Source organism: Mesoplodon bidens (genome assembly GCF_964165515.1).
Source record: "Mesoplodon bidens genome assembly, chromosome: X".
Lineage (NCBI taxonomy): Eukaryota > Metazoa > Chordata > Mammalia > Artiodactyla > Ziphiidae > Mesoplodon > Mesoplodon bidens.
In genome coordinates, this window is record NC_138163.1 from 62,644,394 (window position 1) to 62,670,493 (window position 26,100).

At 32.5% G+C, this 26,100-nt stretch overlaps 1 protein-coding gene across 8 annotated transcripts in view; it reads right to left on the reverse strand.

The window, feature by feature from the left end:
• Positions 1 to 1,068: 1,068 nt before the first annotated feature.
• PCDH11X (protocadherin 11 X-linked) overlaps positions 1,069 to 26,100 on the reverse strand; it is a gene marked incomplete at both ends in the record, with an annotated part of 701,896 nt that continues 676,864 nt past the window's right edge. For 6 of the 8 annotated variants that reach the window (XM_081222278.1, XM_081222277.1, XM_081222283.1 and 3 more), the window contains one exon: positions 1,069 to 1,751. In XM_081222278.1, coding sequence (XP_081078404.1) covers positions 1,069 to 1,751 — 683 coding nt within the window. The remainder of the gene's footprint in view (positions 1,752 to 26,100) is intronic. The other 2 variants (XM_081222282.1, XM_081222284.1) reach the window with 2 other exon arrangements.

The window sequence follows — 26,100 nt, forward strand, 5'->3', positions numbered from 1 at the left end:
ATCTTGTTATCAATGGTTTTCTTCAGTAGGTTGAGCTAGAATGATAAAAATCCCTTAGTCTTATAGGTTTAGTATGTAGTTTTATCTATAGTTATGTTTATTTTAATTAGGAGTTGAATACATCCACCTTCTTTATGATTTTCTAAGCTGTTATATACAAATTTCAGAAGATAAAGAACCAATTAATAATGGAATATAGGCTCAATATGACAGATACAACATGATTTCTGATGCACTTTACACTAAACTACAAAGATAAATTTAACACAAAAAGAAAGAGGCCCTTTTTAGCAAATAATTGCCTAATTTGGGCACAGTTATTGCACTTCACTGTCTCGAACTCTACTGAAGAGTAGAGAAATAGGTTATAGACATAAATCTGTACAGTTTTTATAAGTTCTTTACTGAAAAAATATATACAAATTATAACAACAATATATTCTTAAAATAAAGGTAGAAAACATAAAAAATACAGAGAGAGACAAAAAAATATAAGAGATATTTCCACTCCTTATTGGTCATTTTTGAAGAAAAACTAATAACAAAAAAGTGGAGACAGCAACAATTATCAAATGAAAAGACAAACAAAAATGCTACCATACTTAAACCTTCTACCATTGTCTAAACAAAAGTTTAGATACAATAAACATACCCTTGGAAAATCAGATATTTGTTAGCTTTCCATTAGCTATGTACTGGGTCTACAAAAAACAGAATGGAAAAAAAATCAGTAATATTGCACATGTTGGTAAAAATAAATGAAAAAATACAGTGCACCAGAAATAATATATACTATATATTAATATCTGCCATGATAAGCCTTTCTGTACAAAAGACTGTGACATTTTTTTCAATTTCTTTTATTTTTAAACACACATTCTGAGTTAATCAAATTGTAAATTTATTTTTAACTTTTGACTAAGGGTCTAGCTCTAGACTGGATTCTGGTATCGGTTTCTATTTACATAGCTATTTACAAATCTAACAATTTGAAGTATTCATTGAAATTGGATCTTAAACTTCGATTATATACATCCTGTTGGAAAATGTGAAGTAGCCGTTTTAGTTTTATAAAGGATGTTCTTCCATAATGGGAGAATCTCCCCTAGAGGGTCTGGCCTGCTGCCCTGGAGTGAAGGTTGTCAAGGGAATGACTTTAATTGAATCATCACTAGGATGAAGTCTTTCAGACATGGCATAAAACTGAGATCTTGTACTACCTTGTGCTGCCTGATCAAGATAAAGTAGTCCATCAGGACCAGCACCTTGCCCCCATCCTTGCTGCAGACTGATTGGTGGTTGTGCGGGGCTGCGATGGAGGGCAGCAGCCTGTGGCAGAGGAGGGCTGCAGTGGATGGCAGCAGCCTGTGCCAGGGGAGGGCTGTAGCGGATGGCAGAGGCCTGTGCTGGTGGAGGGCTGCGGTGAAGACCAGTAGCCTGTGCTAGAGGTGGGCTGTGGTGCAGAGTGGAGGTCTGTGCTGGTGGAGGGCTGTGGCACAGTGCAATAGCCTGGGTCACTGGCGGACTGTGGCAGAGCGCAACAGTCTGTGTCACTGGAGGGTTGCGCCGGCGAAGAGTGGTCTGCGTCAGGGGTGGGCTGTGGCACAGAGCAGAGGTCTGTGCCTGTAAAGGGCTGGAATGGGTTAGAGAAGCTGGCATCCAGCAGGCATCAGAGTGGCCCAAGATGAGACATTCTTGAGTGCAGTTGTCAGAGGCCTCTTCCACAGTTGGTTGAACAGTTATTTCTGCAGCTGTTAGGGTGGGAAACAAATGACAAAATTTATGTTTCAAAAGCATATGTTTAATAGCTACTTAAAATAAATCATATTGTTATAGGAACATTTAATAATCTATATATAAATGCATCAGAGACTTCTAATATTTTCACAATTATACTTGATTTGTCAAGAAATAATTCCTACAGTAATATAAATAGCCAGGAGTGGGAGGATGGCATTTCATTTCTATAATCAGGATACTTTGGTTTAGTCTCCCAAATGTAGATATTTTAAATTGTGTTTGTGACTGTGAATGGAAGCTGTGGTCATTGATCTCTACACACAAGTCAGTTGAAATATGGTCCTAACACAAAGAGACGACATGAGTGAAACCAGTCACAGAATGGTAAATGGAAAAACCAGTCACAGAAACATGTAATTAACTAACCAATTATAGCTAACGGTTTGGTTAAGAATCTAATTAATTAATCTGAGAATAAATCTAAGAATCAATTAGGTTAAGTTGGAAACATAGCTTATTGAACTCTAAGATATGCCTTTTAGTTTCAAGAATGAAATATAGCTATAATTATCTTAGAGACAATTGATTTCTGTAATCCTCATTTTCTGAAATCATGGCAAATCAGTTTAGCAACAATGAATTACAGATCCAAAATACTTAGCTCTAAACTACAATATTTTTAAAAACTCCTTTATAAGATTTCTGTAACATTTTCAAATGCCCATAGGTATCAAATATCAATAAGTATACCATACAAAGACTAGCCAAGTAAAGATAGAGTAGGTATATCAATATAAAAGTTGACTTTAGAGCAAAGAATGCTACTAACGATAGTGAAGGATATTACATCATGACTTTTTTTTGTAAAAGGTCATTTCTCTAAGAAGACATAACAATCCTAAAAGTTAAAAGTAGAATTCATGTTCCTATAAGTCCTCAACAGGTTACAGAGTCCAGGTACTGTCATTATCCTATCACACTTAAAACCAAAGAATAGTATATATCAGAAGTGATTCTCATTAATAAGACTAATTTTCTCCATTAGATAACCATTTACTTTTCTTCATTTAGAAGGCACTTTAAAAATGTCTCTATGATATTAACATTCAAAATATTCTATATTTTTGCACAATTATATTTGAGAAGTATTTGGGAAGGTAGAGCTTTATATATTTGGGGTGACATTAAATCATAAAAGCATGCATGGAAATATATGAACATACATACAACTATACTTTAAAACAAAATTTAATTTCCTCCATCAGAAAAGCAACTGATCTGGCAGCTTTAAATTTTACAACAAAAGAATACATCATAATTTCAACATTGAGTTATTTGCCTCTTTATGATGAGGAAACAGATACCAAGTCATTTTCACTGAAATATATGATTTATAGAAACTCCTTTTTTAACAGCTTTATTGAGATATAATTCACATGCCATACAGTTCACTCATTTAAAGTGAATAATACAATGGTTTTTAGTATATTCACATAGTTGTGCAACTATCACCACAATCAATTTTGGGACATCCTTATCAGTCCCAAAAGAAACCTGGTATACATTAGCAGTCACTGGCCACTTCTCCCCAAACTCCACAGCCCTAAGTGACCATTAATCTACCTTTTTCTTCTATAGATTTGCCTATTCTAGGCATGTGATATAAGTGGAATCCTTTAAATGAAGTCTCTTGTGACTGGCCTGTTTCATTTAGCATAATGTTTTTAAGGTTCACCCATGTTGTAGCATGTATCAGCACTTCAATTCTTTTTTTATTGCTCAAGATTACACTTTGTATGATTATACCACATTTTATTTATCCATTCATCAGTTGATGGACATTTGGGTTGTTTTCACTTTTTGGTTATCATGAGTAATGCTGTTATCAACATTGTATAAAAGTTTTTGGGTAAACACAGTTACTCATTTATCTTGGGAGTGTACCTATGTATGGAGTTGCTGAGTCATATGGCAACTCTATGTTTTGCAGATTTTGGTAAGTATTGTTTTGAATCTGAGGATCAATTTGTGAAGTATTGAACTTTAACTGTATTAAATCTTCCTGTCTTTGAACATGGGATGTCTTTCCACTTATTTATATCTTTAATTTATTTCAATAGTTATTTCAAAATTTTCAGAGTAAAAACCTTGCACTTCTTTTCTTGAATTTACTCAAGTATTTTATTCCATTGCAAATAGAATTGTTTTCCTAATTTCTTTTTTGGAATGTTTATTGCTAGAGTATAAAAATACACTTGATTTATATATATTGCTCTTAAAGCCTGTAACACTGCTGAGCTTGATTAGTTTTAATAGGTTTTTAGTGGATTTTGTAGGATTTTCTGTATACAAGATCATATCATCTGCATATAGGGATAGTTTTGCTTCATTCTTTGCAGTATTAATGCCTTTTATATATGTTTTGTCTAATTGCCCTGGCTCAAACCTCCAGTATAATGTTTAAAAGCAGTGATGAAAGCAGACATCCTATGTCTTATTCCTGATACTAGGGGAAAACAGAGTATATCACCATTAAAGTAGTTTCTAATTTCTCTTGTGATTTCTTCTTTGACCAATTGATTATCTAGGAGTGTGTGGTTTAATTTTCCCATACCTGTTAACTTTCCAAATTTCTTTCTTTTATTTCTAATTTTGTTCCATTGTGGCCAGAGAATATATTCTGTGTGAATGCATTTCTTTCAATTTATTGAGACTTGTTTTATAGTGTAGCATATAGTCTATCATGTACAATGCTGCATGTGCACATGAGGAGACTATGTATTCTGCTCTTATTGGCTGGAGTGTTCTGCAGATGTCTGTTAGGTCTAATTGATTTAGAGTCCTGATCACTTCTTCTATTTCCTCTGTGGTCTCTTACATGGTTATTCTTTCTATTATAGAAAGTGGAATATTGAAATCTCCAACTGTTATTATTGAATTGTCTATTTCTCCCTTCAACTATGTCAGTTTTTGCTTCATGATTTTTAGAGCACTGTTGTTAGATGCATATATGTTTATAATTGTTATATCTTCCTTATTATTTGACCATTCTATCATGAAAAAATATCCCTCTTTATCTCTAGTAACATTTTTAAAGTTTTTCTAATTTAAATAAGTTTGATATTAGTGTAGTCACTCTATCATGATTTCTGTGTGCATGATATAACTTTTCCATCATTTCATAATTAATCTATCAGTATCTTTGAAACTAAGGCCTGCATCCTATAGGCATACATTTGGATTTCATTTTTTAATTCAGTGTTACAATTCTTCTTTGTTTGGGGTTTCTAATCAATTCATTTTCAATGTTATTATTGATATAGTAGATTTATATTTACCATTTTACTTTTTGTTTTCTATGTGTTTCATGTCTTTTTCTGTTCCTCTATTCCTCCTTTACTGCTTCTTCTGTATTAGGTGAATACTTTCTAGTTTAATATTGTAATTCCTTTAATGATTTTTGGCTACATATGTATATATAATATATAGTGTATATAATGTTACATGTAAATATGTATACTTATTTATACACACATATGTGCACACGTGTGTGTGTATGCCATTCTCTTACTGGTCTTTAGATTGTGTGGTCTTAACTTATTACAATTACTTCAGATTTATTATACATTAATTCCAGTGAGATATAGAAATATTACTCCTATATATCTATATTTGCTCTCCTCTTTATTGTGCCATTTATATATATATATATATATATATATATATAAAACACATATGTATGTACAAATTCAATATATTGTTATAATTATTACTTTATGTATTATTTGTTTTAATGAAGCTGAAACAAGAATGGGAGTGCAAGTTTTATAAATAATTATCAACTATTTTTTACTAACCTTCTTTTCTGCCATTTCTGGTTCTCTTCATTTGTTCGCTTGTTTCTGTGTATTTTGACTTACCATCTGATGTTGTTTTGTTACTTCAATTCAATTTTGCTCCTACCCACCCCTTTTATGCTGTTATTGTCATATATGTGTGTGTGTGTATATATATATATGTATAAATTATATATATATATATATACATATATAATTTTAATAATGCTGTTGTCAATGCATGTGTACAATTATATTTGAGCCCGTTTCAGTTGTTTGGGGTATATATCCAAGGATGAAATTACTAGGTTATATGGTAATTCTATATTTAATTTTGTGTGGGATCACCATACATCTTCTATAGCAGCTGCACCATTTTATATTCCCACCAGCAATACACAAGCGTTCCAATTTCTCCACATTCCCCTTGAAACTTGTTATTTTCTGTATGTGTGTGTTTGTGTTTTTAATAACTGCCATCCTAATATGTGTGAAGTAGCATCTCACTGTGGTTTTGATTAGCACTTCCCTAATGACTAGTGACATGCAGCATCTTTTCGTGTGTTTATTGGCTATCTGTATACTGCATTTGGAGAAATGTCTTTTCAAGTTTTTTGCTCATTTTTAAACTGGGTTGTTTGAGTGTTTGTTTTGGTGCTGTTAGAATTCTCTTTATATTCTGGATATCAGTCCCATATCAGATATATGATTTGCAAATATTTTCTCCCATTCTGTGTGTTTCCTTTTTATTCTGTTGACAGGATCCTTTGTTGTACAAAAGTTTTTTTAATTTTGACACAGCCCAACTTATCTTTTTTTTTTTATTGCTTTTGTTTTTGGTGTCATACCCAAGAAAACTTGCCAAATCCAATGTCATAAAGTTTTTCCCCATATTTTTTCTTGTAAGATTTTTATAGTTTTAGCTCTTACATTTAAGCCTTTGATCCATTTTGAGTTAAATTTTGTATATGGTATATGGTAAGGATGCAACTTCATTCTTTTGCAAGTGGATATCCAGTTTTCCCAACACTATTTGTTGTCTTCTAGTTGTTTAATGGCAGCCATTCATCTTGTCTCTTCTTCTCAAAAGATCTATTTCTATTTATTTAAACAAGCATCTTTCAAGTTTTAGAAGTCTAATTTATTAGGAACCATCCACCTTCTGAATTCACTTGCTGTCACTCTGTCTCTAGTTAAGCATTAACTTTACCAAGTGAAATCAATAATTTCCTACTGGATAGCTTTCATCCATTGAGAATAAAACAAAGCATGCTAAGAATTGAATTCAATGCTAACATTTTGACTAACAAAATTAGAGAGTTCTTGAAAACTTGGGAAATTAAGTAACAAATACATACAGAATTGAAGAAAAATTAAAAAGCCAAAAGGTAAGGGCTTTTAAAAAAATTCATTATGCATATAAAATATTGTAGTGGTTTTCACACTTGACAGATTATCTGAAGAATTTGGAAACTAGCTGACACACAATATTTTAGATGGACAGATGATATTTCACATAAAGTGCTTCCAAAAAATGTGATGGAACAATGTAATATTATTGTTCAAATGATATTTACTATAAAATATAGGTAATTAAGTACATCTCTAGAGCTTCTCTCAAAAATTCATGTTGACAATAATCCAAAACATCTTTTTTTTATTTTCTCACTTAACTCTAATTGACTTATAGTGGATAAACCACTTAAGTATTAATTGAATAGAGACTCTGTCAATTTGGTAGCAGAGTTTTAATAAATAACCAGAAACATTGATATTATTTGTCCTTAAAAAAACTCTGTCCTGTCCTTTAAGTAATGGGTATTGTTATAGTTAGTAACATTCATGACTTGAAAAAAACCTATTCACAAGCTACAACAAACAGAAAACATATATCCAGAGTTACTAAATGTAATTATACCCAATTAGATAAACAGGAGATTGTTCACAGTATGTGTGTGTGTGTATGTAAAATTTATAAACAGTCACGTTTTTAGCTAAATGTTTTTAATCTCAGAATTCAGAATACCTTGGTGAAAATCCTAGTTTTAATTAAAACAAGTTTTGTAATAAACGTCATTGTTGTATCTCTAAGTGCATAAAAATCCACCAACTACTAGAGAATCAATATTAAATAAAAGCACAAAAACAGAAGTGTAATTAATATTCTAAGAGTTTCTATTTGAATGAATGCTACTAAAATATTCTTTTAAGCATATATTTTTTAGTGGGCTATACAGTCTCCCTTAATACTATCAATACCATTTAAGTAACTTAATGAACTATTTCCCAAAGAGAGAGTACAAGTCAAGCACAGATTAACTCAGTGCAAGTTCAGAATAGCATTCATTGTGAATTAGTGGAGTTCAAATTAATTACACTTAAAACAACATTATCTGAGGGCTTCTGTAGCTCATTAAAAACATTTAACTTTGAAGAAATAAATATTCTTCCTAGGGAAATATATTATCCTTGTAAAGCACCAAAATACCCTTTGGATATCACAGTAATTTTCTATAGGGAAAATGTGATGTAGTCATATTGTTGATCATTTTATCATGTTGAAAACTCAACTTGAACTAAAGTTATGAGTCAAGTGATGACCAATATTCTGCCAATATGCACCTCAATCGAGTATACTGGGAAAATGGAATATATAACAGGGTAATAAAATATCTATAAAGAATATATTGCAAAGGAGACAGACCCAATATCTCTCTTTGGAAATCACTTACAAGAGAACTGTTACCATCTGCAGTTGTTGAGAAGGAGTGAGGAAAAATGACAGAATATTTAAATATATTTTTAGCACAATGAAATTAAGATCACTGTTAGAGTGTAATTCATCTGTTTTGTCTCAGAAAGAAAATGTGCTCTTATGAGGTTAAATAAATTCATTTGGATATTATTTTCCTTTGTTCTAAATGCTTACACTTATATGACCTTTAAATTGCTTTTGAGAACTATCTGTTAACTCATATTTATTTAATTGGCTGATATATATATTTCAAGAAATAGAGGAACAAATTCCAGTCTTTCAGAATTCATATAACAAGTTCAAAGATGTGATTAAATGTGCTCTGGTGATGCTCCCTATCATTCTCTAGCCTTTATCATTTTGAAGACAAATGCATATTTTATAGACATTTTCCTTAGTGCTATTCCAAAACTTAATAGAATGTTCATTATACAGAAATCTCCAAACTGTTCCATTTAATATATCTGTTAAACTCTGATAGCAAATTACACGTGATAGAGTTCTTATACCGATCATTTGATTAGTATTCAAAGCTGACCTCTCATGAAAAATGATGTGATATTGTTATAAATTTGCTTTGGTCTTTCTTCCTCTTGCTCTTTCAGAAGCTTCCCAATTGTACCACTGAAGATTTTCAGTGTCATGTTTTAGGGGAATACTGCATTGTAACTGATACATTTATTTCAGCAAATAATTTTTACTGCCCTCAGTTGTTCATCATTTGGTCTTCCCAAGTGAATAACTGGGAAATTTATGACTTGCCTAATGGGTTGACAGTTCAGAGTTCGGTTTAATGTGGTCCAAATGCCTAGTAAAGTTATTTAGTACATTCAACTCAGATTTTCACTTTTTATTTAAAGTTTTGTGAGATTTAAAGTTCCCCTAATATTGTTGAAGATAGTCTGTTGCAACTTGATACCTTCAATCTATTCATGTAACTGAACTAGTCAGAGTAGCAAAAGGACACACTAGAAACAAATATGATAAGATGAGTGATCCTATTTTCACCTGACATCTCTCCAGTATCAACTGAGACTTGTTGGGAGCAAATTGAGTAAAGTTACCATCACCAAAATAATAATTTGGGCCAATATGAGTAAGCAAACATCTGGAAATAGGTGGGGTTGGAAAGCTTACTATGAAAATATCATTAGAGTTGGTTACATTATAGCTACAAATATATCTATAATTTTTTATGCTAATAAGTTGTTTATTCTACATCAGACCTTTAATCAATCCATGGTTCCATAATCATATATTAGTTCTGAATTTAGACTACCCAGAGTTTTATTCCTATATAACTTAAAGTCTAAATTAGTTACCTAGCTTAACAAAGAGCAGGTTTTAAATTAAGCAAATTCTTAATATTAACAACATAGGATTGCATTTAGAGTAAAATGATGAAAGAAGCAAAATTCTCACACAACAAAACTGCCTATAATTACACAGATACTTTTCATATTTCAAAACACTGCAAATACATGAAGACATAGCTCACAATATCAACAACCATCAAACAATGAGAAGTGACTTTCATTTGCTATAGCATTTCTGATTAATCAACAAGTGTAGCAGTTTTTATGTTATCAGGTTATTGGGACCTCAGTGAAACAATGGTGACAACCTTACACTGGTTCAGTTAACAATAGTCACTAAGAAGAGTCTTCCTTTCTCCTTTAAAAGTAGTATTTGATGAAAATAACAATTCAAATCTGGTAAAAGAAGAAAATCTTCGGAATTACCACAGCAGCCAAAAATAATCTCATGGATCATATCACTGAATAAATTTTGTTTCATATCTATCTGCAATACTTTGAAATAATTAAAACTTATTTGTTAATATTAATTGATATACTTTAATAAAATGAGCTGTGATATCTTTCATTTCAAAATTCTGTGACATATTCTGCATCATGTGACTGTAAAATATTTTAAACACCCAAATCTATGCAAAACTAAGACAGAATGCAAGTAAATGACAAATTTTTAATTACTTTATTATTTTATATTTTATCATATTGAAATAGTGCACACATACTTAATGAAGAGGTAATGACACTTTGATGCAAAACATTATCATGCTAGGAGTGTTGTGATGCAAAGTATACTTCACAAAGCACTAATTGTACTTGGCTTTTGAAATTGGAAAGTAAAACATTTTCATTTTTTTCTGGGGGTTTAGCAGAGAATATTTTTATTATTCTTTAAAACTTTGATTTATAGTGTGAACTTAATATCTACAAGTCCAAAGCAGAACAAGGTCATTACCATAGTGTGACTTTTAATTTTTTTAGTTTAACGAAGAATCTATCAGACTTATAGATTCTTTTGGAAGACGGAAAAAGGGACTTTTGGTCTATGGCCACAGACACTATGAAAAACATACAGAATTATTAATGACTAATAAATGTAGCCAATGCCTTTCATCCAATAATCTTGGCCTATTTGTGCTAATGAAGTGGGCTTGGTAATAACTATTGCTTTTCTATAAAGCAAGAAGCCTGTGTTTATTTAGACTGGGAAAACTGGGACACACCTGCCTTGTGTAAGAACTCACTTGGCAAAATCTTCACACTTCAGTTTTAACCCATTTTTTGAATATATCTTACAAGAAATCGAAATTGTTCTCTCCACTTAAAAGTTAATAATGCTACCATTATGAAATTCCCTTATTATAAATTCTGGGAGTTTCTTACAAGCATGCTAGGTCCTTTGAATAATGAGATTTTTTAGAACATTGAATCATTAATAATAAATGCTGTCCAGTGTATCTGTTAACAAAGGCTATTACAGTTAAACATGTTAATATACATTATTACAGAGACTCATAGGTGACTATAAACACAAAATCAGTCATGATATTTTGGGATTATTTGGGGAAATATTTGTTCATAAATTTACTATTAGTTGCTTATTCAAGAACTATATTTTGCAAAAGCAATAGTTAATAGTATTGCTTCTAGGCCTTTTGGCTAAGATCAAGTGAAGATTTAATTTTAGTGACTAAAGAGATATGTGATCAATTAATTTATATTTTAAAATGTAATTGATAGTTTTTAAAATATGCCATTTAAATACGCCTTTCAACACAATCTACAGTATTGATGTCTTTGACTTTGACATAAAGAATAGGAAGTACAAGAAAAAAAAATATATTCAAAGGTACTGAAAAAGTACCATTTCATGCTTATTAAAAAAACAAACTAAGTCTGTCATATATAATACTATGTAATGCTGTTAAAAGATATACATTGAAAGAAAATTCAGATTTCTAAATTACTTTGGACATTCCATTTAAGTAATTTTGTTTCTATAAAATTGATTTTTATACTGAAAATATATACAACAGAGAAAGTGTGAGCTACTACTATCATCATTACTAGCCATTTACAATCTGAAGAAGAGAAAGGATTTCTTCCCCTAATGATGCTCTTTGAATAGGGCACTAATAAGAGCAAGGATAAACAGTAGCGGCACCAGATATTCCCACTGTTGGGATCACCTCTAGGTTATTCTAAGCTAGGATTTGGAAATGTCAAAGTATATAATGAAACAAATGTGAAAACATTTATTCTATGGTAACTTTGAATAAATTGATTCAAATGTGAGAGAAGTCATGCAAACTTTCTCTAGTGGAAATATTCTTACCCCTGTTACAATGTTTATGAACTATTACCCATAATATAGGTGGGTATGAATTAACCATTTGGGATTCAGTATTACATACTACTTGAATGCAATTTTCAATAAATTCTAACTTACCTCAGCCAAACATTATGCATGTGAGCATTTATTCAGTATTTTGTATTTTAGTCAAACTCAATATGTTCCTGGTGTCATTAAGCTGATTGTCTTTGAGCAAGAGAGAAGAAAAAATTGTTGCTTTTATTTTTTGAAACAGAGAATGCCTGGTACTTGCTTTTCTATTTGTGCTTGTATTGATTTGCATATTCTTTAGAGGTAGGTCATTGAAAAAACAATGCTTTATATAATTTTACACTAATAATGCAAGTACATTTAGTTGGTCAAGAGATAAAGCTAATTGCTTGTTTTTATTAATGCAGATATCATAACTGTACTGTAAATGACATATGAAGATTTTTTTCAAATTGCTGTTTTTAGAAATGGCAACTGGTGCTCCAGTTGTATTAGGCATACTATAGATTCAATATTTTTGATCTGTACAAATTTATATCTGTTTTGTAATGAGGAGCATTAGAATGTTTGTACAGATATAAGATAGACAAGAATTAATCAAATTTAGTCTAATGAACTATAACTAGGATATTTGAACTGCAGACAACCTGTATTTGAATTACTCTGTACAAGATTTCAAAGGTAAGTGTATGTGCTATAAAAACATATAGAGAATCATAGAGATAGTGTTCATTTAAACAACAATCTTTCTTCACAGCAAACTAAAGTTAAATTAACAATACAGATAAATTGTTATAATGTAATAGACTAATCATATATTTCTTACAAAGTGGCTGAAGATATGGACAAAAAAAATAAGATTTCTTAAAATGTACTTAATCCAAATATATGTATGTAATTTGTGAATGACAGCCAATTTAACTACTCCATTTAAGAGGAAGATGATAAATAAGGCATAGGTTGTGTGTGTGTGTGTGTAAAATAGGGAGGATGTTATTGTGGTGGCCATGGAAGAGAGAGCACAATATCCATAGAGGTCTGGGGATGACAGAAATGAGTGAAGAAAAGGAGAGATATAGGTACAGGGAGATTTGCAGGGAGCTAGTGTGAACAGTCCTTTGGACAGTTAATTGGAACCTTAAGTGAAGAGGAAGGCCCCGGAGGCAATACTCTTTCTCAGTTGAGGGAAATGAACCAAAAATGATCCCTGATAAATGGCCTCGGAAATAGATGAGACGTGTTCACTGTATGTAGGCTGGCAGATTAAGATAGAATATAAAGCAACATTCCCTGAATTAAGCAGCATACTTACTTCAATACATTTTTCCTAAGGTTGCTTTTCCTCACTATTAACCTGTGTCCTCCCCCACATACGGATTTTATTGCACATACATACACAACTTAAGTGAAATTCAGTACATACACATGAACTTTCTTTTACTAAGAAAGGAAGAAAGGATTAACCTCATATTCTTATTCTATTTTTAACTCATTAAATTTTCTAGTGATTCAGTTGCACGTAGGCTGTAAAGATTGACCTGCATTTATTCACTATAACAACAAAACTTACTATATTACTGGGGTGAATTACAAAGATATATTTCTAAATTTTAAAGAAACCATGAATTCCCAGGAAATACTTCATTCCCTTATATGTATCTCACATTTTATATATTATTAGATTTGTTTTGCTAATATTTTAAAAGGACATTGTGCTTATATTCATGAGGAATATTGTTTGTAGTTTTTTATTCTTTTATTTTTATTTCATACTGTCTTTTCCTGGTTTTTGGTGTCCGAATAATGCTGGTCCCTTAAATGAGTTGTAAAACATTCCTTCCTGTATTTTTTTAAAAAGTCTGTCTAGAATTGTTATTCTTTCTTCCTCAAACATTTTTGAAAATTCACCTTGAGACTCTCTGGGCTTGATATTTTCTTTGTGGGAAGATTTTCAGCAAAAAATGTAAATTCCTTTTATAGATATAGAACTGTTCAGATTATATATTTTCTTCTTGGGAGAGTTTGATAACTTGTGTCTTTCAAGGAATTTGTTTATTTCTTCTAAGTTGTTCAATTAGTTGGAAAAATGTTGTGCTTATCTATTCTCTTATTTTTTACTATCTGTAGGATCTTTGGAGATGGCTCCCTTTTATTTCCTGATATTGATTGATTGATTTTTGTTCCCTAACTTTTTTCTTGGTTGCTTTAGCAAGGAGTATATCAGTTTTATTAAAGTTTTCAAAGGACAAGTTTTGACTTGTTCATTTTCATTAATGTTTGTTTTCTATTTTGTTGAGTTATGTTTTTTTCTTTATTACTTCCTTCTACTTACTTTGGGTTTACTTTGTATTTATTTTCTAGCTTAAGTTAGTATCTTGGGACATTAATTTTAGACTTCTCTTTTTTTCTAGTATAAGCATTTAAAGCTTATGTTTCTTCTGAGAACAGTTTTAGTTATTTGCATCTCATTAATTTTGATATATTGCATTTTTATTACAATTCAGTTTGGAATAGTTTCTTAAACTTCTTGATTTCTTCTTTTTCTCATTGAAGTATATTGTTTAAATTCCAAATATTGTGATTTTTCCTAGGTATCTAATTGTTATTTATAGTTTAATTCCATTAAGTTCAATAAATATATTGTGTGCTTTCAATCCTTTGAAATTTATTAGGATTTGTTTTATGGTCCGGCATATGGTCTACCTTGGTGAATACCCTATTGCATTTGGAAAACAATTCATATCCTGCAGTTTTAGGATGTAGTATTCTGTATGTAATTATTAAGTAGGTGAATGTGGTTGATTGTGTTGTTTGGATCCTCTATTTCTTAATGATTTTTTTTAATCTACTTGTCAGTTGCAAAGAGATTGATGTTTAAAATATCCTACTATTTATGGGATTATCTATTCCTTGTTTTAATTTCTTCATTTTTGCTTTACATATTTTGAAGAAATTAAGTGCATACCCATATAAGATTAATATATTTTCCTAATGAATTAACACTTTTATAATTATGAAATAGTCTTTATTTTTGGTAACACTTTTTGTCTTGAAGTCTATTTTTCTAATATTAGCATGACTACTCTGGCTCTTTATATTTACTGTTCAATTTATATATCTTTTCCTCTCCATTTATATTCAAACTATATATATCTTTGTATTTAAAATGCATCTCTTCTAGACAGCATAAAGTTGGATTTTGCTTTCTGCCTTTATTTAAAGTGTTTACTTTGTTAACACTTAATGTAACTATTGATATAGTTTAATTTGGTTTCCCATTTTATTTTTAATTTTCTGCTTGTCCTCTATTTTTCTTAACATCTGTTCCTCTTTTTCAGCCTTTTATTGGATTATTTGAAATTTTTAGATTTCCACTTTAATTTATTTATTGGCTTTTTAGCTATATGTCTTTGCATTTTTTTAGTGATTGATCTAGGAATTAGAATACATATTCTTAAATTTTTACAATCTACTTAAAATTATTGTATTGTTAAAAATATTCTTACACTTGTTAAAACTATAAGGAAGACTTTATTCAAGACACTGTCATAGGTGTGGTGTGAAGACAATTTCAATAGAGGAGAGAGATTGAGCTCTTCTCTGAATACAATAAAGACAGCTGAGAACTTATAGTCAAGGAGAAGAGAGAGGGGGAGATGGATGGGGAGATGGAAAATTACTAAGAGGAGACATCAAGGGTAGGGAGATTCTTGACAAACCAATCCAACAGAATTCTTGCTGAAGGCAGGCCTGAGTAATCAAATATCGAGGGGGTGGGATTCTCTCTAAACTGAATTTTCAGGACTTGACAGGCCAAAGAGAGGGCCCAAAGATGAGATCTAGTCAAAAAGAGGGCTCAGGGCTTCCCTGGTGGTGCAGCGGTTGAGAGTCCGCTTGCCAATGGAGGGGACACGGGTTCATGCCCCGGTCTGGGAAGATCCCACATGCCGCAGAGTGGCTAGGCCTGTGAGCCATGGCTGCTGAGCCTGTGCATCCGGAGCCTGTACTCAGCAACGGGAGAGGCCACAACAGTGAGAGACCAGCGTACCACAAAAAAAAAAAAAAAAAAAAGAGGGCTCAGAGGAGCCTGTCTGAAATTTGGTGAAGGAGAGAGTCTTTGTCAGTACCACTGAACATAATGTAGTAATTTACTGTGTTTACTATGACATATTATTTGGAGAACAATACCAAAATATAGTAAGCATGAATTTGTAAACTTTTCCACATAACGATGATTTAACTACCCACTTTGTCATTCTTCTACAGATTTATTCTAGAAGAGACATAAAGCATATCATTTCTTTATTAAAAGAAAGAAAGTTAATATTGGGGAGAAAGAAAAGTATTTGATAAAAACGGTTCTGATAATTGGATAAGGAAAATATGAAAATATTAATTATATTTATAATTTAAATCAATTATTTAAAGTGTCTATATTCTCTCTTTATCAGTTTTCTGGGCAGATTGAGCAATGACTCAATAATAATCATGATATTAAATCCTGCAGGCACATTACAAGAAAGACATTTTAATGTCATTGTAGTTAATACAAAAATAAGAGTTAACAGAGAATATTCCAAGACCATGTTCTTATATTCAACCCAAAGGATTTTAACAGTGCTTCTTGACTAGGGTTGCCAGATTTGACAAATAAAAGTACAAGTTGCCCAGTAAAATTTGAATTTTATATAAACTCCAACTAACTATTAGTGTAAGTATGCCTCATGCAATATTTAGATCTACTTATGCAAAAAAAATGTTTATCTGAAATCCAAATTTATCTGGACATCATGTATTTTATCTGGCAGTCCTATTCTTGATATCATGCTCTAATGTATCCATGCATTTTCTGTAAGTGCACAATAGCCACAAACAACATCAATGAGAATTTATTTGCTTTCAATCAGATACTAAAAAGATAACTTAAGTAACCCTGGTATATACATAGTAGGTAACTATTTTAAAGAATAAACATCATATATTTCTTATATACATCCTAACATTATAAACCATATACCTTGTGGGGAAAGAGAAGAACTACTTTCTCAATACTAAATTCTTTGATTTAAATCCCAGATCTTAAAAAACACTCCCTTTTTTTAACATATTAAACCAGCTCTGCTCCCTACTCTCAGAAAAATTCCTTTCGTTTTTTAAGGAATACATGATATTATTTTAGCAAAGACCTGTTGAGCAATTAATATTTATTTGGTTCTAATATTTCTGATATTGATGGAAGCTAGACCATATACAAAAATTTTGGTAAATCTGTTGCTTTTCATTTTGTGGTGCAATCTATTTTAGTTTATGTCTAAAAAAAGATGTTTAAGGAGGCACATTCTGTTATTCTGGTCATCTTAATATTAACTAATAAATTATTATTCATTTATGAATATTACTGTGCTAATTCAAAGTTAGCAGGAGAGAAGATGTGAGAGCCTTGCTTAAGGCATTCATGGATTTATACTGAGATAGTCACACTTTCTTGCTTGGCCCTGCCTGTGACCAAGGATCCATATTTGTAAGAAAGACAAACCAAATATTAAATTTTTATTACAGGAATTGCAGGAAGATTTTTGAGCTACTGTACAATAAAAATGTGTTTTAAACACGAGAGATAATATGTACCTATATTATTTATTTTTACAAAAGCTATTAAAAGTAAAATTGCATCTAAACAAGTCAATAAGTATGAAGTGTGTCTATATTTTTGCATTTTTTCCTAAAGTGTTGCAATTCCAACCCAAAATACATTTTTGCCAAGGTTTGAATCATCTGTCAATTTCACAGAGCAATCATTATATAATTGAAATATGCAAATATGCAGATTTTTGAATTAGACATTTATGATATTGTGTGGTTATGTAAGTTGTAAAATGAAGCTCACTATTAAAACTACTTAGAATATTTTATTAAATCAATTTAAGACATAGTCAATATACTATTATCGTACTCTTTTTTGAAAATAAGCTTTATACCTTAATGATTATATATTAAAAAGTTTATTATAGCTCTGTGGTGATTCATCCTATTTACTCAGGTAAATATATATATATATTTTTCAAATCCTAAATTGCTCTGACAATATTACACCTCTAGGAACAAAACAATGCAGGTAATTTTCAATATTCAACTAATGTCTTTATTCCCAGCTAGTCTTGACAATTATTTATAATATCATAGAGATAGTAAAATGTAATTGAAATCTACTTTATGTCACTTAACTGAGTACATTATGTATATCATATAATTTAGAAAATTTTATTAGATTCCATTAGTCATGTTCCAAAGGCTACAAACACAACAAATATGAAACATATATATTAGCATTTATAACACCAGTGCCTAACATTAACACCTTTCAAAATAATGACAGAATAGATGCCATACATATGCATTTGCATACATGCATATGTTTGCCCACAATTAATTTGTATTTTGTAGTTAATATCTTATTGTTATGGGCTTTTTAAAGTTTGTTTTATATAAATTTTGGATGCTAACTGCATATATTTTCAAATATAATAATTCCTTTCATTTGAAAACAAATACACATTGTTTCTCAAAGAAAATTTAGATCATTTTCTATAAATTAAATGCAAATCAACAGAGTGATAGATTACATTTATTTATACAAGAGTGTGAGTATAAATTGGTATATATAGATATGAATGTTTTAAAGTATATGGTAACGACTTACACAATAAAAAGGGTAAAAAGCAATGACATATATTGATTATTGGTTAGTTGCACCAGAAAGTATAAACATAAAATGAAACATTCCATGAAGCAACAATTTAGTATTTTAAATGAAGGGAAAATGCGTAGTCAAACTAACAAATAGAGATAATATGAGTGCTACAATTTTCACATCAATCTAAGGGAAAAAATATTTTGAATTACAGTCTTTTTAACCCTATGTGATAAAGAAAATTATTTCAAATGTGTAATAATTTTAAATAGTATAATCCAGATTTCACTGTGCCCCTATCAAATCTAACAGTGTAAAAGTGTGCTTCTGAGTAATGTATATCTTCTGGCATTTCTGAAAAACAGTTGAAAGATTTTGTATTAGAAAAATTCTGAGAGATTGGCTCAAGATGGCAGAGTAGAAGGATGTACACTCACTCCCACTTGCAAAAGCACCAGAATCACAACTAATTGGTGAATAAACATCGAAAGAAAGACACTGGAACTTACCAAAAAAGATAACCCACATCCAAAGACAAAGGAGAAGCCATAATGAGATGGTAGGCAGGGCGCAATCACGATAAAATCAAATCCCAAAACCGTTGTGTGGGCAACTCACAAACTGGAGAACAATTATACCACAGAAGTCCACCCACTGCAGTGAAGGTTCTGAGCCCCACATCAGGCTTCCCAACCCGGCAGTCTGGCAATAGGAGGAGGAATCCCCAGATAATTGGACTTTGAAGGCCAGTGGGATTTGATTTCAGGACTTCAACAGGACTGGGGGAAACAGAGACTCCATGCTTGGAGGGCACACACAAAATAGTGCATGCACCAGGACCCAGGTGGAAGGAGCAGTGACACCATAGGAGACTGAACCAAGCCTACTTGCTAGTGTTGGAGGGTCTCCTACAGAGGCGGTGGGCAGCTGTGGCTCACTGCAAGGACAAGGACACTGGCAGCAGAAGTTCCAGGAAGTACTCATTAGCTTGAGCCCTCCCGGAGTCCACCATTAGCCCAACCAAAGAAACTGTAGGCTCCACGGCTGGGTCCCCTAAGGCCAAACAACCAACAGGAAGGGAACACAGCCCCACCAATCAGCAGACAAGAGGATTAAATTTTTACTGAGCTCTGTCCACTAGAGCAACACCCAGCTTTACCCACCACCAGTCCCTCCCATCAGGAAGCTTGCACAAGCCTCTTAGATAACCTCATCCACCAGAAGGCAGACAGTTAAAGCAAGAAGAACTACAATCCTGCAGCCTGTGGAACAAAAACCACAATCACAGACAGACAAAATGTAAAGGCAGAGGACTATGTCCCAGAGGAAGGAACAAGATGTAACCCTAGAAAAACAACTAAATGAAGTGGAGATAGGCAACCTTCCAGAAAAAGAATTCAGAATAATGATACTGAAAATGATCCAGGACCTCAGAAAAAGAATGAAGGTAGGATCCAGAAGATGCAAGAAATGTTTTACAAAGACCTACAAGAATTAAAGAACAAACAGAGATGAATAATACAATAACTGAAATGAAAAATACACTAGAAAGAATCTATAGCAGAATAACTGAGGCAGAAGAATGGATAAGTGTCCTGGAAGACAGAATAGTGGATATCTCTGCCATGGAACAGAATAAAGAATGAAAAGAAATGAAGACAGCCTAAGAGACCTCTGGGACAATATTAAATGCACCAACATTAGCATTATAGCAGTCCCAGAAGGAGAAGAGGGAGAGAAAGGACCCAAGAAAATATTTGAAGAGATTATAATAGAAAACTTCCCTAACATGAGAAAGGAAATAGCCACCCAAGTGCAGGAAGTGCATAGAGTCCCAGACAGGAGAACCCAAAGAGAAACACTCCAAGATACATAGTAATGAAATTGACAAAAATTAAAGCCAAAGAAAAATTATTAAAAGCAACAAGGGAAAAAAGACAAATAACATACAAGGGAACTCCCATAAGATTAACAGCTGATCTCTCAGCAGAAATACTGCAAGCCAAAAGGGAGTGGTATGATATATTTAAAGTGAGGAGAGGGAAGAATCTAAAACCAATAACACTCTACCCAGCAAGGATCTCATTCAGAATTGATGGAGAAATCAAAAGCTTTATAGAGAAGCAAAAGCTAAGAGAATACAGCACCATCAAACCAGCTCTACAAAAAATGTTAAAGGAAATTCTCTAAGAAAGAAATACAAGAGAAGAAAAAGACCTACAAAAACATACCCCCCAAAATTAAGAAAATGGTAAGAGAAACATATATATCAATAATTAGCTTAAATGTGAATGAATTAAATGCTCCAACCAAAAGACACAGACTCGGTGAATGGAAACAAAAACAAGATCAATATATGTGCTGTCTACAAGAGACCCAATTCAGACCTAGGGACACATACAGACTGAAAGTAATGGGATGGAAAAAGATATTCCATGCAAATGGAAATCAAAAGAAAGTTGGAGTAGCAATACTCATATCAGATAAAATAGACTTTAAAATAAAGAATGTTACAAGAGACAAGGAAGGACACTACATAATGATCAATGTATCAATCCAAGAAGAAAATATAACAATTATAAATATATATACAGCCAACATAGAAGCACCTCAGTACATAAGGCAAATTATGACAGCTATAAAAGGGGAAGTTGAAAGTAACACAATAATAGTTGGGGACTTTAATATTTAACTTACACCAATGGACAGATCTTCCAGACAGATAATTAATAAGAAAACACAAGCTTTAAATGACACAATAGACCAAATTTATTTAATTGATATTTATAGAGCATTCTACCTGAAAACAGCAGATTACACTTTCTCCTCAAGTGCACATAGGACATTCTCCAGGATAGATCACATCTTGGGTCACAAATCAAGCATCAGTAAATTTAAGAAAATTTAAATTATATCAAACATCTTTTCTGACCACAATGCTATGAGGCTAGAAATAAATTACAGGAAAAAAAACTGGAAAAAATACAACACATGGAGGCTAAACAACACAATACTAAATAACCAAGAGATAACTGAGGAAATCAAAGAGGAAATCAAAAAATACCTAGAGACAAATGACAATGAAAAAACTACGACCAAAAACCTATGGGATGCAGCAAAAGCAGTTCTAAGAGGCAAGTTTATAGCAATACAATCCTACCTCAAGAAACAAGAAAAATTTCAAATAAACAATCTAACCTTACACCTAAGGGAACTAGAGAAAGAAGAACAAAAATAACCCAAAGTTAGTAGAAGGAAAGAAGTTGTAATGATCAGAGCAGAAACAAATGAAATAAAAGAAAGAAAATAATAACAAAGATCAACAAAACAAAAAGCTGGTTCTTTGAGAAGATAAAAAAATATGATAAACCTTTAGCCAGACTCATCAAGAAAAAGAGGGAAAGGAATCAAATCAATAAAATTAGAAAGGGAAAACGAGAAGTTACTACGAACACCGTAGAAGTGCAAAGCACCATAAGAGACTATTGCAAGCAACTATATGCCAATAAAATGGACACATTCTTAGAAAAGCACAACCGTCTGAGATGGAACTAGGAATAAATAGAAAATATGAATAGACCAATCACAAGTAAGGAAACTGAAACTGTGATTAAAAATCTTCCAACAAAGAAAAGCCCAGAATCACATGGCTTCACAGGTGAATTCTATCAGACATTCAAAGAAGAGCTAAGACCCATCCTTCTCAAACTCTTCCAAAAAAATACAGAGGAAGGAATACTCCCAAACTCATTCTATGAGGTCACCATCACCCTGATACCAAAACCAGACAAAGATACAAAGACCAATATCACTGATGAATAAAGATGCAAAAATCCTCAACAAAATATTAGCAAACCAAATCCAACAATGCATTAGAAGGATCAAACACCATGATCAAGTGGGATTTATCCAAGGGATGCAAGGCTTCTTCCATATATGCAAATCAATCAATGTGATACACCATATTAACAAATTAAGAAATAAAAATCATATGATCATTTCAATGGATGAAGAAGAATCTTTTGACAAAATTCAACACCAATTTAAGATAAAAATTCTCCCTCAGGTGGCACTGAGGGAACCTACCTCAACATAATAAAGTCCATATAAGACAAACCCACAACAAAAATCATTCTCAGGGCTTCCCTGGTGGCGCAGTGGTTGGGAGTCCGCCTGCCGATGCAGGGGACACGGGTTCGTGCCCCTATCCCGGAGGATCCCACGTGCCGCAGGAGCGGCTGGGCCCGCGAGCCATGGCCGCGGAGCCTGTGTGTCCGGAGCCTGTGCTCCGCAGCGGGAGAGGCCACAGCAGTGAGAGGCCCGCGTACAGCAAAAAAAAAAAAAAAAAAAAAAAAAAAAAAAAAAAAAAAAAAAAAAAAAAAAAAAAAAAAAATCATTCTCAGTGGTGAAAAACTGAAAGCATTTCCTCTAAGATCAGGAACAAGACAAGGATGTCCACTCTCACCACTATAATACAACATAGTATTTGAAGTCCTAGCCAAGGCAATCAGAGAAGAAAAAGAAATAAAAGGAATCCCGATTGGAAAAGAAGAAATAAAAGTGTCACTGTTTGCAGTTGACATGATAGTATACACAGAGAATCCTAAAGATGCTACCAGAAAAGTACTAGAGCTAATCAATGAATTCCATAAAATTGCAGGATATAAAATTAAGGTACAGAAATCTCTTGCATTCCTATACATTAAGAATGAAAGATCAGAAAGAGAAATTAAGGAAACATTCCCATTTACCATTGCAACAAAAGTAATAAAATACCTAAGAACAAACCTACCTAAGGAGACAAAAGACCTGTAGGCAGAAAACTATAAGACACTGATGAAAGAAATTAAAGAAGATACAAAGAGATGGAGAGATATACCATGTTCTTGGATTGGAAGTATCAACATTTTGAAAATGACTACATTACCCAAAGCAATCTACAGATTCAATGCAATCCCTATCAAACTGCCACTGGCATTTTTCACAGAACTAGAACAAAAATTTTCACAATTTGTATGGAAACACAAAAGACCCCGAGTAGCCAAAGCCAACTTGAGAAAGAAAAACAGAGCTGGAGGAATCAGGCTCCTAGCCTTCAGACTATACACAAAGCTAGAGTAATCGAGACTGTATGGTACTAGCACAAAAACAGAAATATAGATCAATGGAACACGATAGAAAGTCCTGCAATAACCCCATGCACATATGGTCACCTTATCTTTGATAAAGGAGGCTAGAGTATACAAACGAGAAAGACAGCCTCTTCAATAATTGGTGCTGGGAAAACTGGACAGCTACATGTAAAACAATGGAATGAGAACAGTTCTTAACATCATACACAAAAATAAACTCAAAATGGATTAAAGACCTAAACGTAAGGCCAGACACTATCAAACTCTTAGAGAAAAACATAAGCAGAACACTCTATGACATAAATCACAGCATGATCCTTTTTGGCCCACCTCCTAGCGAAATGGAAATAAAACTAAAAATAAACAAATGGGACCTAATGAAACTTAAAAGCTTTTGTGCAGGCAAGGAAACCAAAGAAAAGAAGAAAAGACAACCCTCAGAATGGGAGAAAATATGTTCAAAAAAAGCAACTGGCAAAAGATTAATCTCCAAAATATACAAGTAGCTCATGCAGTTTAATACCAAAGAAAAGAACAAAAGAATCCAAAAATGGGCAGAAGACCTAAATAAACATTTTTCCAAAGAAGACAGATTGCCAACAAACCCATGAAAAGATGCTCAACATCACTAATCATTAGAGAAATGCAAATCAAAACAACAGTGAGGTATCATCTCACACTGGTCAGAATGGCCATCATCAAAAAATCTACAAACAGTAAATGCTGGAGAGGGTGTGGAAAAAAGGGAACCCTCGTGTAGTAGTGGTGCACATGTAAATTGATGCAGCCACTATGCAGAACAATAAGGTTGTTCCTTAAAAATCTAAAAATAGAGCTACTGTATGACACAGCAATCCGTCTACTGCGCATATACCCAGAGAAAACCATAATTCAAAAAGAGTCATGTACCACAATATTCATTGCATCACTATTTACAATAGCCAGGGCATGGAAGCAACCTAACTGTCCATCAACAGTTGAATGGATAAAGAAGATGTGGTACATATATACAATGGAATATTACTCAGCCATATAAAAGAACAAAATTGGGTCATTTGTAGTGAGGTGGATGGACCTAGAGTCTGTCATACAGAGTGAAGTAAGTCAGAAAGAGAAAAGCGAACACTGTATGCTAACACATATATATGGAATCTAAAAAAAAAAAAAACAAAGGTACTGATGAACCTAGGGGTAGGACAGGAATAAAGACACAGACGTAGTGAATAGACTTGAAGACACAGGGAGGGGGAAGTGTAAGCTGGGATGAAGTAAGATAGCAGCATTGACATATATACGCTACCAAATGTAAGATAGATAGCTAGTGGGAAGCAGCTGCATGGCACAGGGAGAACAGCTTGGTGCTTTGCGACCCCCTAGAGGGGTGGGATAAGGAGGGAGGGAGGGAGATGCAAGAAGGTGGAGATATGGGTATATATGTATGTGTATAGCTGATTCCCTTTGTTATATAGCAGAAACTAACAAAACACTGTAAAGCAATTATACTCAAATAAAGGTGTTAAAAAAAAAAGAAACTGGGTTGAAGGTCAAGATATGCACTGGAGAGAGACAGCTAATTTCAGATTAAACAGTATTTCCTTACATTGACCCCAAATCACAATACTGTCTAAGTAAGTAGCCAATGAAAGTCCACTTCATGTTCAAAATGAAATAAGTAATGTATATGAAAGTCTTTATCAACTATAAATGACTGCTCTAAAATAATATAACATATCAAATTAAAATTTAAATTAAGAAAGCAAAGTCAAATTTAAATACGTAATTTCTGACTTGAACATTAGTGTGAGATTTGGCAATTACATCTTAGTATTCCTCATAATGTACTGAAAGCAGGATTTTGGACCTCTATATCACTGTATTTTGTGAGATTATATGAGTTTTTAATTTTTTTTATTGTATCTTGTTCTGTTTTGGTCAGATGTATCTGGTGCCTGTTTTAAATTATTAAATGGCAAACAAAAAGGCAGCCTCCTTAATGGGAGAAGGAATTTACCAATGATATATCTGCTAAGGGGTTAATATCCAAAATATACAAATAACCTATACAATTCAATATAAAAAAAGAAACTCATTTAAAAAATCGGCAGAGGGCTTGAACAGACATTTTTTTTTTCCAGAGAAGACATACAGATGGCCAACAGACAAATGAAAGGATGCTCAACATCACTAATCATCAGGGAAATGCAAATTAAAATCACAACGAGATACCAACTCACATCTATCAGAATGGCTACTATCAAAAAGACAACAAATAACACATCTTGGCCATGA